This window comes from Mastigoproctus giganteus, chromosome 1, assembly GCF_048544385.1.
Source record: "Mastigoproctus giganteus isolate SK-2022 chromosome 1, ASM4854438v1, whole genome shotgun sequence".
NCBI classification, from domain to species: Eukaryota; Metazoa; Arthropoda; class Arachnida; order Uropygi; family Thelyphonidae; genus Mastigoproctus; species Mastigoproctus giganteus.
Genome location: NC_143575.1, coordinates 69,313,805 through 69,330,940, shown reverse-complemented (window position 1 = coordinate 69,330,940; position 17,136 = coordinate 69,313,805). Strand labels below are relative to the sequence as shown.

Here is a 17,136-nt window from a genome sequence, read left to right as displayed (position 1 = left end):
TTCAAAATATATTCGTTGCAATTTCTGCTGTTCCAAAATTCTTTCAAATTATTGAACATCCTTGTTTGCCTGATTTTTATGTTTTGACAACGGACGTCTTTTCATCTTGCTTGCTTTGGTTTGGTTTGATCATGATCATGACCTCCATCCCATCTATGAAGGATGGAGGGCGTGATGTCTAAACTTGCAGATGATGTAAAGATCAGTAGAGTAGTTAATGATCGCCACCAAGAAGAGCTTCTTCAGAGTGACCTAGATAGACTTCCGGGATGGTCAGGAAAGTGACAGCTGGGGAACAGCTACCCCAAAACAACTTATACACTTGGTGGAGTTGAACTAAAGTCAGTACTGGAGGAACGGGACTTAGGAGTTACGATACGGTCAGACATGAAGTTGTCCGAGAATTGTGGACAGGTTGCAATGTTGTATGGTGTCCTATCGATGATTTATCGAACATTTGCTAGTAGAGATAACTATGTCATAATCACATAAAGGTGATTTTATAACCTTTATGTGATTAAATTATAAACTTTTTTTTTAATTAGTACCGGAAAACCAGTATTTCAATACCAGAAAAATATGACCGGGATCCCCGGTATTGTAAGCCCTAGAACACATACTTTAGCCCTCAGAACAGCCTCCAGTCGTCGGACATAACTCCACAAGGTGCCAAATCGTTCTACAGGGTTCATAGCCCATTGAAGCTCGATGGCATACCGCAATTTCCTCTGAGTGGACGGTGTCGAATCCTGCCGTGAACGGTGCGTTTCATTTCATCCCATTGACGCCCAATCAAATTGAGTGCTGTCACTGAGTAGGCCAGTGAAATATGATAATGTGATCATAATGCTCCTGGATCCATTCTCGATTGATGAGTGTCTTGTGATGTGGAGCATTAGCCTCTTGGAAGTGACTGTTATCAGGTGGATGAAGTGTGAGCATGAAAGGCTGCATGCGGTCGACAGTAATGTTCAAGTGGGCTGTGTCATTTCAGATGTTCATCTATCGGTAACAACAGGGGGGGGCGCTATTATGTCACGATCACGAAATGGGACACAAAACACTCGTAACAGTTTCACCATCAGCCGCGGAGAGGGAGATAGAGAGAAATTGGCATATGATAATGCAGGACTTAATCTTCGGTTTTTGATAACATCAGTTCGAATCCGCCCACTGTCATCTCTTTTTCTTTTTTTAACTTTTGTTGTTTTCCAATTTCATAATCGATTACACTAGTTTACAAATTTAAGTTTGTTCACTGGGGTTTGAATTTCAATAGGTCCTACTGCCGAAATATGTTGCTGTGATTTCAAATATTACTTGGATTTTTTTCTATCACATCCAGATACATCACAATTTAAGAAATAAAAAAAAGCATTGTTTTTTAAAAGTATATAACTTTATTGTATTTAGTAATGACCAATTGATAGGATTACATTTTCATATATCAAAAAATACGTAAATACTAACAAGTATTAATCAAAATTCTGAAACTTTCATTAATCAGACCTTCCTGTCTTTGTTTGAAAAGAACGTTTAATCGTTTTTCTTTTATGTACAGTGCCAGGTTTCTCTCTTTTTAAACACCACAGTAGTCGGCCCTCATGCTTGTATACCACCTTACCTGGTACCTCTGCTCTATTTCCTTTATGTCCTGATGGAATCTCTCCCCTTGTTCTTCGCTCATCCGTGCAAGATTTTCTGGGGGAAAAAATCAAGATTGGCATGCAAAAAGTGAATTTTGATGCTCATATTGCAACCTAAATAAATTGCGAAGCTTTTCGAGCATATTTTGAATAATTTTCTCATAATTCTGTAATTTATGATTTCCTAGAAAGTTTTCCATTACACTTTTAAAAGCAATCCATGCTTTACTTTCAGCGTCAGTCATAGTAGTTTCAAACTGACCGTCTAAAACTAATTTTCTAATTTGGGAACCAATGAAGATACCCTCCTTAAGTTTTGCGTCAGATAAATCGGGAAATTTACTGCAAAGGTAATTAAAGCAGTTGCCATCCTTATTTAATGCTTTAAGAAATTGCTTCATTATGCCTAATTTGATATGCAGTGGAGGTAAAAGTATTTTATCTGGCTTCACCCAACTTTCGTGCGCAATATTTTTTGACCCCGTGTAAGATTTTGCCTCCGAGGCCATTGCTTCTTTGTCCAATGCAGCGCTTTAGCTCTGCGATCCCATTCACAAATAAAGCATGACATTTTAGTATACACACCCTGTTGCCCCAACAACATACATAACACTTTTAAGTCTCCATGTAGTTGGCATTCATGATCTTGATATTTAAGTTTCTCCAGAAGCAACTTTAGATTGTCATAAGATTCTTTTAAGTAGGCTGAATGAGAAACTGACACAGATGTGTACTTATCTCCATTATACAAGAGAACACCTTTTAAACTAGTCTTATAAGAGTCTATAAATAGTCGCCATTCACTAGGAATATATGATGGAGCTTCTAAGGCACTTATTAAACCAGCGAAAAATTCCCTTTCACGATTTCTGTACTAGGAAAATGATGTACCTGGAGCAAGTAAGTTCTTCGCTTGAAGTCTGGATCCCAGAATTTCAGCAGCATACTTTGGAAGTCTTAAGTCCCTTACTAAAACGTCCAGTTCGACTTGCGTGAATTGCAAGTCGAACTGGACATTCATTTACATTCATTTACCCACAGTACACGTGGGTAAATGAATTTACCCACGTGTACTGTGGCTATAAATTACGTGTATTCTCTGCCACGTGAATTTACCGTTAAATTATTTTCTGGTTGATAACATACCTCTTCACTAATCTCTTTAGTTTCTGCTTCGGTGGAAGAAGATGTGGATTCCAAAGTTTCTGGTGGAGGTTTTACAGGCAGATCAGGTCCATGCGGAACCGGTCTTATGGCTGACGGCAGATCTGGATATTTGATGTCCTTTTTATTTTTTGAATTGTAACCTTTAAGGTCACATACACAAAATAACATTCAGCATGGCTTACTTGCTCGCGCCACACCATAGGAATAGCAATGGCAAGCACACCTTTTTTCCTTGACTCCATTTTCTAAGATGTTCGATACATGTATGGCATACTTTATGCAGTGCCCACGATTTATCCTGATCGCCTAGTTTTATGTCAAAGTATGCATAATACGATTTTTTTACAAAATCGGTAATATTTCGCCTCTGCTTAACAGGAACAAAACAACCACATATGTAACAAAATATGTCGGGACTGTTTATACACTTTCTGGTTGCCATACTAAAAGAAAACTAACACACAATGAGAGCTCACGACGGTTTTTACAGGAGTACTGTGACAGCATAAGGGATGTGCCACTTATATAAGCTCTTTGGTTGAGTGGACTGTACAAACAAGTGAGTGCATGCTCAGACAAGTTTAACCCGTAACTACACACAACAGTCTCCCAGACTCCACTCGGAAAATAAAATTCTGGGAATCACAGATGGGCCGGAAGAGCGGGGTGGTGGGGGGGGGGGTGTCTACCTTCCTAGGTCAAAGTCGGCTACCTTGCAGTGTGTGTGTGTAGTTACGGGTTAAACATGCACAATCTGTTGTATGTGAGGCAAATAAAATAAATATAATAAATTTTCTGTGTATACTCCGGGACGACCAAACGGTCAGAGGAGTTTATTTGATACTGATTACGAATATAAGGGTATAAAACTTGTAAATCATTGCAAAAACTATAGTTATGTACACATTTGCGTATAATATTTTGTTAATGAATTGTGAAAAATCTTTACGTGATATAAACAAACGGACTTCGTTTGGTAATCAGTAAACATGCATAAATAACTGCCACACACTTTTACTCAAACCCCAGGTACACTGTAAACCAGTGTTATTAATCTTTTGAGTATGCCCATCACATCTTATCCATGACAGGGTTCGGCGCATTTTGCAATCCGATATATTCCTTTGTATACTGTTGTACTGTGCTATTTTTTGACCCATTGTGGCAATTGGTTAAACTCCATAATTCTTTTTGTCGTCCGTCCTCTCACATCAGCAACTCTCTTCGGTTACCACTCTCGGCACTCTTGCACAAGAACACCACAGCAAGACAGCAGTGTCATGATACTCGCATCAGCATGTGTGGAACCGAATTTTTTTTTTCCAGCACGCTGAAATCATGTAGCACTCAACCACTTAGGTCGCGCTGTTGGCCCATTCCCTCTATGACTTTCACATATACTCTATCGCTCGTTATTTGACTCCTCCATTTATATAAGGTGGTGCGAACACGTAGTATTATCTCTGACAAAACCGCCCCTTTCTTTGGGGATGGCGGTGGGCTGTACCTAATAAACTGGCCACTCATTATATATATATTGGGATGCAAGGGCTTTCAAAAATATTTTAAGGGATACCAAACAAAAATGGTTAACCATTAGTGGTATAAAGAATCATTTTAAAAGTTTTGATTAGCTGGTCTTCACTTCGTTCTGTGCTTGCTAGCTCGAGTGTAACCTTGATGCCAGTGTTATTCTCTTTATCCTGAATTTTTTACGCATACCAAAATATTACTCTGAAATGTGATATATTAGAATAAGTAAATTTTTCTGACGTTTTATTTTTTGTCATTGAACGCTTTAAAAAAAAACTGTACTTAACTCGACATATTGTGCACATTTTGCAAATCCCACATAAATTCCTCCAAGATATATAGATTTTTTTTCTTTCATTGACATGGAAAATGAATAAAATACACCTAGTTTACCGGTATTCTGTATTGGATGTCTTTATGACCTTAGTTGCTTCAGCGCTTACCTTAAATAACATCACTCTTATGAAGAGCCGTAATAATATCTCTGTGATTTTAGTAATCAAGGAAAGTAACCTTTAACGTGCTGTTGTAGTGTAGATCCAGCTACTATTCATTAGTAGCTTACTATTCATTATGCTATCGTGTTATTTATTTATGACGTAACTTAACTGAACTAGTGAGAAGAAACAGGTGTTAAAACTATTCTTGGTGTTCGAAACTAATTTTGGGAAATAAGTGTTTTCTTACTGCATTAAATGATCTCCAAATTATAGATTATTTTATTTAGACTAGTCCTTTTACGTTGTAGTATTTATTATTATTATTTGTTTTATGTATTATCATTTGTTTCTTACCTGTAGTTTTACATTGCAAAGTGTTTTTAATTTTAAAAATTTATATTTTTAGTACCTTTCCATTCAGTTTTAAAATGGGATAGTGTTCCTGTTGGTATTTATATGATTATAAATAAAATTTTTGTGGCACTGTTTACAGAAGAAACCCTGTATGGCTAGGGAACGTTGGCGTTGTGTTGACGTACATCACCATGACGTATTTTCTTTGCGTCAGTGCAACGCACTTGGCGGACTTAGTGCAATATTCGCCTCCATATACTCATTTATTTGCATGTATAATCTTTTCTGGTTTCTGAGGCGAGGCTCTCTCTCGAAGACCAGAAATAGTTATTTGCGAAATAATTATAAACATAATCATTTCTTGGTAAAGGTTAAAGAAATCATTGCCAGAAAATCAAATGGTAATCATGTAATAATTAACATGTTAAAACATAGAACAATATTTGAAAATATAAAACTTATTAAAAAATATAATTTTGAACAAAATAAGCATTAGAGAAATAGTGAATTTAATTTCTGTATGGAAGCCTATATATACATAAGTTTTAAAAGTAAAGGATGACAAAAAAAAAAAAAAAAAAAAAAATCATAGTGGTATGCGGAAAATAATTAGCAAAAGAGGGAATTAAGGCAACAAATGTAGTAAAATTGAAAATGTGGTGATAAATTATAAGGGTGGTAACAGAGAATAACTAAATAGTGACTAATTGACGAATGGTTTATAGTTCAGGTTATTTTGGATTTACATCAAGGCTGCTGAAGTCACGAGGCGTCAGTATATCTTGTTCGTAAACTGCATATAATTTATGGTGTGGTTGCCTACATACTGGATGAAAAACTAGAGTTTCTGAGAGAAAGGGCATACAAGCTGAGACTGATTATCTCGCTAATGGCGCGAAAAAAAAAAAATTAAAATAAATAAAACTAAAAAAGAAATAAAAAAAAATTAAAACCCTTCCATTTTAGTAACATTTCTGAACGTCGACCAGAAATGGTAATCGAATGCAGCGTTTAAATTTAAAAACCTTTTTGATAAACAATTTTGTATTTTTACGTGCTTGGAGAGAGTTAATTCATTAATGACTATTTGTATTCATGTTTATACTGCTGGCTTTGGGGGAATACTAAACCACCTACATCAATTACAGCACCTCTGCGTTATATTAACTATTAAAGAAGGGGAAAAAAAGACATTTCTTATTCACAATTAAATAAAAGAATCCAAATCTTTTTAAATAAAATTCGCATAGGCAAAAGGAGATGCCATATCTTTTCCATCTATGCATTAAAATATTTTTCTTCCTAGTGATATTTATTCAGCCAATGGGTGAAAAGAGATGCGGGTTACGTGCTAATGCGCAACAGAAGCTTGTGTTACTGTGGTAAAACAAGCTTCTGTTTAAGCGTGGTCACGCGCTATGTTTATTTAACATGACTGTGCCGTACCACGCTTGATTTCCATATGTAACGTATTTATGTATCCATAGCAGAGGAAGAGACACACAGTGTCGAAAGCTACTGTAAGTATTTTATTTTACTTTATCAAAAGAAGCGAGCACAGCCCCTTAGTTTCTTATTAAAGCTGAGATTTTACATTTTTCGCGTATACAGTAATATACCACTTTCGAGGTCTTAGTGTCAGACAACTTTAACTACAAAATTGCATTTTTGTTTTGAGATAATTTTAGTTTAACTTTATACGAATAACAATGCATATCATGTCATAGAAATATATTTCTCTAGTACTTTACAAGTTAGCTTAGGTTATAGGCACATTTTCAGTAAACAAAGAAAGTGTCAAGTGACTTTTTCTTGGTTAATTACAAAAACTTTTACTACTAAATGGTTTTGTAGTTAACGTTGTCTGACATTAAACCCTCGATATGAGGTATCATTGTTTAATTTTCAAAATTACAAGGTAGTTGAGGGCGCCTCCGTAGCCAGGTCGGAAGGAGCAGCAGTGCGTAGCACACGCTTCTTGATTAGACCGGGGTTCGAGCCCGTCACCACCAAATACGGAGGATGCGGAAAGGTCAGGGAATGACCACCGCATATCCCGGAGCAATATGGCCTTAGTTGCTAATGCTCCTAAAAACCAAATAACTAACTAACTAACAAGGCAGTTAAGTTGGGCAGACAAATGGTAGTGTTTCTCAATTGTTGTAAATAAATATTAAACTGTTATGCATTTACATCGTGGTGTCTGTACAAGAAAGGAGAAATGCAAGCTCAGTGAAGTCCCCCTCCTCCCTTCGAATGAATTAACAAGGGTTTTTTTCCCCCAACAGATTGGTTTATTTACCTCACAAAACATCTCATTACAAGAAATACAATCCCCTCCCCCCCCTGAATATGTGATACGAATGATACAGAAGCTTTTGCAAACATTGCAATATATAGTTATTAAAGTACGCTGCTGTAGCAAAACGTTATAGCACATTTGCAGTTAGCCATAATTTGTGGTAGTGTGCTCCTCTACTTCTTTAAAGCATTTGTGAACTCCACTAATGAAAATATTTTGGTCTTGCCCCAATTTTATGTAGATATTGAGGATGCAGAACTCTGCTGACTACTTCAGTGTTTGATGTTGATGTAAAAATTTACACAATTACGTTACAAAATAAAAAGAATGATCAGTAACATAATTTTTGGACATTAGTGCATTTATCACACATGAGATTCTGTGTGCGTAACTCATTACCACTCTCATCAGTAATTTTTATGGACTGCATAGGTAAACCATATAAACACAGTTAGCTGTTTCCACGGCGATGCCTGTTGCCACTTGCATGTTTTAAAGATATAGCAGATTTGATTTCCTGAACCAGATAAATAAATTACTTCTTTTTCTTGACTCGCCATGTACTACGCTCCAGTGTTTACACACTTGAGTTTAGTTGTTGTTATTTGGTTTTTAGGAGCATTAGCAACTAAAGGCCATATTGCTCCGGGGATATGCGTTGGTCATTTCCTGACCTTTCCGCATCCTCCGTATTTGAGGGTCACGGGCTTGAACCCCAGTCTAATCAAGAAGCGTGTGCTACGCACTGCTGCTCCTGCCCACCTGGCGACGGAAGCGCCTTGAGTTTAGTACATGGTAGTGTAATTCCTGGATACACTCTATGAATGCATGAAGATATTAGATAGGTATGACAAATAATAGATGGTCTCTAGAAACCAGCTGATGTCTAATGAAGAAACATTGTGGTAGCGGTGATTCACCTTTTAAATAAAAGGAAGATTGAACCTTTTAGTGATGCTGTTTGTTGCAGAGTAGTCCATTGCTAAGGTATCTGGTGATAAAAGCAAAGTTCGTCCTGTTGGGAGTATTCTTATACTGCATTAATTGGCAGTTAAAATTCTGCAAAAACACGAGGAGGTGTTTTTTTCCGCAAATGGTGACCTCGGATTTTTGGGAGTGCTGTTTTACCATGCTACACCTCAGTTAAGATATATTCACTTCCCACATTTTGAGTCATCGTTTTCTACTTTGTTGCTAGCCATCTCATGTGATGACTGGTTTAATACAAGTTTAATGACTTGTATTAAATAATAAAAAAGTTCACTTCGTATTTACTGCTATTATCATATTATTTCTCCCTGATTTGGTGGGGGGGGGGGTTTCCACCCCGTGACGGGTGCTGTTACCGAGGTTACAAGGTGGTTGCTATGTCCGGTGTTACATTTTGTCGAGGAACTCTTACTGTCCGCAGGTGTTCAGGATCATGGCTTTCTGGAGTTCCATCTAAATGTTCTCTGGAAGACCTATTACTGCTAAGTTCTTATGGAGGCTCTTTGACACCATGTCGGTGGTTGACACGGTGATCGGAATGGTCATTACTTGTTCCATTTGCCACATTTCTTTAGCTTCTTGTCTTAGGTCTTTGGACCTTCTGACCTTTACCTCGTAGATTTTTCTGGAGGTTTCTGGTGTTGGGCACCGCTATATCGATCAGGTTGGTAGCCTTTTCTTTCTTGTTCACAAGGGTTATGTCCAGTCTGTTGTGCGGGATTGTATTATCTGTTATTATGGCGCGGTCCCAGTACAGCTTGTGGGTTGAGATCTCTAGTACTGACTGGGGTTCGTACTTGTAGTAAGGTTTAGTTTCTTCGATCAGCTGGTATTTCCTTGCTAGCTTCTGATGTATTATGCTGGCCACCTGGTTGTGTCTGAGTGTGTACTCTGTCTGGGTGATCATCTTCCTGCATCCCGTGGTGATGTGCTGGAATGTTTCTGGGGCCAGGTGGCATCCTCGACATGTGTCATCTGTCACTCCGGGATCCTTGGTAATGTACAGTGGTGGACAAAAAAAAAAAAAAAAAAAAAACCTACATTACCTTTAAAAAAAAAAAAAAAAATTAACATTTGTAGTGAAACGTATAAGGTATTGTTTGATTACAGTCATTTTGTTTGCCGCTAAGAAAAGGTATTGCGTCAAATAACGCTTCTATTGCATCAGACAGTAATGTCAAGGTATTATTATATCAGCCGTTTCTATAAATACGGCGTTGGAAGGGTATCCTGTTTTGCGGAGGTGTACGCATGGCCCCATATGTTCAGTTGACACTAAGAAAAAAATGTGTAGCTGTTGCTCTGTCCCAGAAGGTGCTTTCTACGCGTGCTATCGCTGATAAAATAGGCGGCCACTAGTCAACAGTATCCCGGGTGCTGAAATCAAAGCGTGAAACCGGTGATGTGAAGAGAAGACCTGGATCACACCGTAAGAGAGTGACTACGTCTTCCCAAGATCGATATTTGAACCGCTATGCCTTCGTAATCGCCATTCTAGTGCTCCTGATGTAAAACAGGACCTTGAAATAGCCTCTGGTGTTGAAACAAGTGCATGAACTATCCAAAGACGGCTTTCGGAATGTGGCCTGCATACCTATCGGTCCAAGAAGAAGCTTTTGTTGAGCCAACAAATGATGAAGAAGCGACTTGCTTGGGCTAAAACGCATTTTTCATGGACAAAAGAGCAGTGGGACGCCGTCATCTTTTCTGATGAATCTAAATTCAACCTACATGGCTCGGATGGGAAGCGATATGTCAGAAGACGAAAATCAGAGGCATACCATCCTGACTGAATAACACCCGTAAAGTTCCCCGCTGGTCAGATGGTCTAGGGATGCATAACAAGCAAAGAGCTGGGCGAATTAAGTTTATTAACGGAACGGTGAATGCAGAAACCTACACTGCTTGGAGTGCCTGAAACCCGTTATTTGGGATCACCACACAAACGTCCAAAACTGCATTTTTCAAACATGTCTCAGAACCTTGCCACACAGCAAAATTTGTAAGTTTTGTGTTATTTAGATTTAATGATGAATTTATCTTCTTGTCTCACGAGACTTAAAACATACTTACACCAATGTTTTCCCTCGTTTTTCTCCCTTAAGGTGCAGTCATACCTGAGAAATGCTGGCATTACAGTGTTGGACTGGCTCGGCAGCAGTCTAGATTTGAACCCTATTAAAAATTGCTGGTACATAATGTCGTCTAAAATTGCTTGGAAGAAGCCAACAAGTAAGATTCAGCTGCAGGAGAGCATTGTAAGGGTGTGGTACCACGAAATTGGGCAACCGTATATCCAGAAGTTGATTAACTCTATGCCAGATCGTTGAAAGGCTGTAATTGCAGCTCGAGGAGGAACAACAAAATATTGAGGACTTATTTTTCTGATTTACAGTACATAATACTATTACGTTAATTGCCATTTCAGTTTGTACACGTAAATGCAATAAAATGTATGTTTGGTTGTCATGATTGCCATTTGCATGATTTCTCATATTTCCATTAATTACGCATTTTCCCCTTTGGGAAGATATTTATGGCAGTTAGGTACATCAGGTCGATCTTTTTATTGGATTTTACTCATTCAGATATATATATATATATATATATATATATATATATATATATATATATATATATATATATATATATATATATATCACATGTGAATATATATATATTCACAAGTGATGCAGTTTTTTTTTTTTGTCCGCCACTGTATATCCTTGTAGTTTCTGGTGTTAGTACCTGGTCTTGGATGGCGAGCATGACTCCTTCCGTTCTTGGGTTAGAGCTTCCCGTTCGTGAGCAATCCGGTAGGAGCCTGTTGCACCGCTATTACTGTCATTAACAACCCTGCCAACCTTTGTATCATCTGCACATACGTGGGCATTAATTTTGTATATTTTGTATATATATCAATATCATTGATAAATATACAAAAGAACAGCGGGCCCAACACCGAACCCTGGTGTACTCCACTTATAACATTAGTCCACGAAGAGCAGCACCCATTGATTATCACTTTCTGACGTCTCCCACTCAACCATTGTAGCAACTTGCCCTAGATATCCATACTGCTCCAATTTGTACAGTAGTTTTCCATGCGCAACAGTGTCAAAAGCTTTCCTGACATCCAAGTATATGATATCAAAATTATTTTTTGCATCCAGTTCCTTTGTAACCACATTATAGTATCCAATCAAATTTGTCCGACAAGGCTTTCCCTTCACAAACCCATGCTGTGTCTGAATTATTACTGTAGTAGTGTCTAGATGATCCTGCAATGCTTCTTTAACCAGTGACTCCATTATTTTCTCCGGAACAGAAGTTAAACTAACAGGCCTGTAATTACTCATGTTACCTTTTGATCTCCCTTTGTGAATTGGGAATAAATTTGCACATCCCCAGTCAGTGGAGACTTCTCCAGAGTCCAGTGATGCTCTAATAATTATGACTAAGGGTTTGCTTACTTCCTTTGTCGCCTCTAATATAACTGGATAGATCCCATCCACCCCAGGTGCCTTTCCTCTGTTTAACTTCAAAATGTATAACTCATTTTTTGGTTTGGATGAAAAATCAAGAATTTTTTGGGTCAAATAAATTCCACTGAACTGATATCAAGAGATGTTTCTGCAATACAGAATTAGTATTAGTTGTATGATGCAAGAAAGCCCTATGCTTTTGCTGAATCAGTCAAAAAAAAAGTTAAAAATACTGAACCTAGTAATGCAATTTACATGGTGATTAATACGCACGTTGGGCGATTGGCTCTGCAATCTACTATAAAATTCCCCGTTTATTATTAACTGGTGGTGCTGATATGTTAGTTGTAATAAGAAGCAACTTGTTTTGTTAATTTAGAAGGATATTGAAGAACAAGAGCTAATCGTCTTATCCATTTTACATTGCATTGTTGATAGTAGATGTACTCTTCAGTAATTAGCAACAACCCCAGGGTTCTGAGCTGAATATCATGGTCCCCCCCCCCTCTCTCTCTCTCTCTCTTTCTCGCGCGCGCGCGCGCACGCGCTCTGGGTAACTCGGGAAATTTTGTTGGCTGGTGCAGCATAAGCCTCAGGCTTCCTTGCATCATATGGCTAATAATAATATTAATATATCAGCGATGGCATCGTGGATGTTCTGTGTGGCCGTAACCCGGTTGTTTTTTTTCCGAGCACAAGATTTTAGTGTGCTCACAACATTTACTCTTCTAAATTGCACAACTTACTTGGGAAAAACGAAAATACCACAACATCACGTTGCTAACTCCATGGAACTTATTCCACCTGGTCTCTGTATCTGAATATAAATCGCTATTTTCCTGGTGCCCATCTCATCTTGTTGCAATATCCAAATTCCGTTTGCTACTGAGTGTGAGATTTCTTCTTCCATTCTGAACTTTCAGAAAACATGGGTAACCCTGGTCGACCGTCCTCCAAAATATAGCTCTTATTCTGTGTTTAGATGTAGGATAGTTCAGAATTTTCAGTAACATTTTTTGTTTCTGGATGTATCAAAAAATAGTCATTGAAATTTTACTTAAAATGAATGTATTCTTGTCATTTCAGATGAACCGTCCAATTCAAGTGAAGCCTGCCGACAGTGAAAACAGAGGAGGTAAGACTATACCCTACTAAGTAGTACGCCTTGTTTTCAGCAACTAATATTGGAGCTATAGGTTTCAGTCATATATTTAAGTTTTGCACCAAAAAAAAAAAAAAACACACACATTTAATTCGTTCAGTATAAGAATAGATCTGTGTTCGGAAAAGCATCGCATGCTACTTTTTGCCTTGAATTTCAAGTAGGCCAATAGACAAAGTTTAATTTATTTCAATATTGACCATCTTAAGTTTGGGCGAAAATTATGATTTTTATCCCAATTTAATTTTCTGGAGAGTAACTTGGAAGTTTTATAGAATTGTTTATTTTGTTTTATTTTTATTGCTCCTTTGGGAGGGACATTTCGGAAATTTCCTGTGTCGACTGTACCATGTTAAGGCTTGCGCGAGTGGACTTCCGTTATGAATAGGTGCTGTTATCAACTTCCCAAACTGTATAAATAGCACAAGAAAGCGTCTGCTTATTCAATCTTCAGCTATTTTCATGAAAAAGTGAAAGTGAGGTTAATATTCGGACACATGTTCGAACAGTGTCGAATGGTTGAATTAGGTTTCATATATTCCAAAGGATGCCATAAACTGTTGAATAAATGCTTAGAGATCCATGTTCCCCCCCCACCCCCACCCCATATGAAACTGTTCAGTGGTGAGTGATTGTTATTTGCTCGGACAAAATGTTGATGTTGCAGTTAGTGCCGTTTCCCAAAATCGCCACATATACATCACATGTAAAGCGTGTACTTATGCACTGGGAAAAGTAGATTCTACATGTACTGAACAGAGTTCTTTGTTGTTCATCGCCAAGTTTCTAACGTTGGCGGTGGTTAAGAGCAACATTATTTGATTGCATTTTGACAATGGCGGAACATGGATACATCTGTTTGATCCGAAACTCAAGTGGTGATTGGTCTCTCTTTTCAAGGTGGAAAGTTGCATGACGCAATGGAAGCGCTCTGGACGTTTTATTCTTCGCTCTTCAGGAAATTTCGTTTGAACATTCCTACCTGTTGCCACTGTAATGCATTATTCTATCCCCATTGAGATATTCAACGTTTCAGGATCATTGTGTCGCCTAAACATGGCAGATTACATCACTACAATTGATTGTCTGCCTCGCCGATTGGAGAAATGCGTCAACTTTGGTTTTGGATATGTGTGGTATGGCTGTTTATTGGAGTATTAGCTGCTATGGCTATAGTGCGCCTTTTGGTTTTGGTAATTATATGATTGAATAAGAGATACGTACAGGTTGTATGGCATCGTTTCTGTTGATTAATTGACTGCTTATGTCTGTATCGTGTGCAGATCGCCTACAGGATAATTCGAAAATGATCACCGTGTGCCATCCAAATCCACAATACTTTCCTTTGTTGTGTAAAAAAAAGTTTAGCCATTTCACTTTTGTTGTAATATATGCTGAACGACGAAGGAAATTTGTTTTAGCACTCGGTAATTATCCTTAAAGCATTTAACTGATTTGTTAGATTTTTATTTTAAAAGGAATATTATCGAATATTACACCTTTTATTCAAAGAGCTGTTAACTTTTTTTAATTACTTCGTTTCTCTGTTAGAAGCCAGTTATACAGATAGAATAATGATTAATTAGGATGAAGGAATAGAAATAAGAATAAGGATAGAACATTAAGGAACCTCTACATAAACAAACTTATTTGTATACGCTTTATAGTAGTAATCTCGAACAGGAGCTATTTCACCATTGAAATAATTCAGAATATTAGATTGTTTTCTTGTGTTGCATTAGTTTTATTTTGTGCAGTGATTCGAGTGAAATGAATCCAATCTTTGGAGAATAATGGCCTTAGTGATTTATGGTGTCCGCTATCTCTTCTGAAAAAGCCTTTTTGTAGCATAAATGGTTTATTGCAAATCAATGTAAATTGTTCACTCTGGTAAACGATACACGTGATAAGATTATGATTATTTATTTATTATTTTGTTTTTGTTGTTCCTGTCTGCGTACATGAAATTCTTCAGGATGTACTGTATGTTATAAATCCGCTTATTGGCCACCTGGTCCAAGATGTTGGAATCTTGCTGTTCGTGTCATCTTCATTTCGCGTACTATGTTCTTTATCTGCTACCCTACCGAAAGATGTCCGTTGTAAGTGGAGGAAGAGAACATTTTACATTTTTAGGATCAGCAGAGTTCTGTAATTGAACGCTGTCATTGCACCTGAAATTAAGTAGTTAACGTGCATTCATCACAGATCTGTCATTAACTAGGAATAAACTGAACAACGATGCACACAGAAGTTATAAGGTAAAGGGGAAAATCATGGGTGGCTCGTGAACATTCATTATTCGCATGTGTCGAAAACAATTTTTATACATTCACAAATTCATTTCAACGTTGACCACACAACTTTCATTAATTACTTGTATTGCTGTTTAATTGTTTCAATTTTTATGTCAGTTTAAATTTCTTTTTTCGCGGTAACGAATCGAAGGGCAATGGACATTGCCGCCTATTGTTTTTATTTCCTTGAAGGCAGGTCAGCTGTACTGTATGTTATTTTTATGATGTGTTCCTCAGTTTTTTTATTTTTTTAATTTTGTTTATTTGTAACTTTGGGTACAATCTGGGGGGGAGCATTGGAGAAATTTGGGTTTGGTTAAAACTAGTGGTCTTATACATATTTTCTGAAAGTTGAGATCTGTTGTTTTACCCATTATTTCATATTATCCACCTTGCTGATTTGTGTAGTTCAATCTTAGTTGTGAGCTGCACATGATAGAACATTCCAGAACGCTAGGACAAATAATATCTCCAAAATTATATCCATACTGCTTCTGTTTCTGTTAGATAGTTTTAGATTTCCATAATGATATACTTGTTGAGCGAGGAATTTAGTTAGCTTTTCTTTTTCTCCCCCCCCCCCCACTTTTTAAAACTGTGGAGTCATGAGATTTGCATATTACCGAATATCGGTTAGCTTCATGCACGTAATTGCTATTAAGACTAACCGTTCTGGCTTACATAATAGGAGATTGTTCACACTTAGATAAAATTAATGCTTTTAATGAGAGAAAAAGTAAACGACACCGGTCGTACAGCTGTTAATAGCAGTCGTTTTCCTTTCTCTTTGGCATTTATTAGGGTTTACATTACCTTCGGAAAAGAATTAAGGCGAACAAAGCTAAAGCTATTAGAAACAAAGAATGTTGAATTTTTATTAAAAGAATGGAGTTTGGTGATATCTATCTGAATACACACTACTTTATCAAAAGTAAGTAGACACCACTTCCAGTGTAGCGAACTGTGTGAAAGGGATGTGCACCAAGCAGGGACATATTTAAAAGTGTGCAAACAATAACAGAAATATCACAAACATAATGAATCACTGCGGTGAACTTATCGGAATTTCGGGGAAGCCTAATCGTCAAATGTCATATCAGTATTTGACGATTACGCTTCTTGGCTTCCTGTAAAATTGTAAAAACTGTAAAATTTACCATTGCGTGCGACATCCGTACTCCTGAACTTCGTAAGACCAACCCGAAACGTTGTAGGCGAACAATTAGGTAGGCAGATGGGGGGGGGGACTGTGGGCGCTTCAGGAATAGCCGACTCTGAAGCAAGTGGTTAAAGCGAACTGAGCAGCACCTTTCCAAACTTTTAAATTTCCATTTGACTTTTAGAAAGTTTATAAGTTCATCCATGAACCGTATGGAGCTGCAAGGAGTGATTTACTTGGCACAACTGCTGCTCATAACACCACCGCACGCCAGCAGACGTACTTGAACTGTAGATTAGTGGGAAGATGCACTGTGAAGCGTGGGAGAATGCGTGAGAATGATCATTTACTGCAGTGTTTTTGAGCCCAGAGCTGCTCAGTATACACTGAAAGGACAGAATTCATGGGATACCCAGTTCCTGTGCAACGCGACGCTGGCTAACCCCTTTCGCTAGTGGACGAAACCACCGCTTCTCAGGTATATAGGTAGACTGCATCCACGTAGATTGTAATTCGATGTCAGTAGGGATAAACGTCGTGAGTAAACCGACTTTGAAAGAGGGATGATAGTGGGTGCCCGACGCATGAGGTCACTCTCTCG

At 37.7% G+C, this 17,136-nt stretch overlaps 1 protein-coding gene across 6 annotated transcripts in view; it reads left to right on the top strand.

Annotated features, from left to right (window-relative positions):
• bru3 (CUGBP Elav-like family member bruno 3) overlaps positions 1-17,136 on the top strand; it is a 714,377-nt gene that overhangs the window by 198,647 nt on the left and 498,594 nt on the right. For all 6 annotated transcript variants that reach the window (XM_090373320.1, XM_090373312.1, XM_090373338.1 and 3 more), the window contains exon 2: positions 13,004-13,052. In XM_090373320.1, coding sequence (XP_090229446.1) covers positions 13,004-13,052 — 49 coding nt within the window. The remainder of the gene's footprint in view (positions 1-13,003; positions 13,053-17,136) is intronic.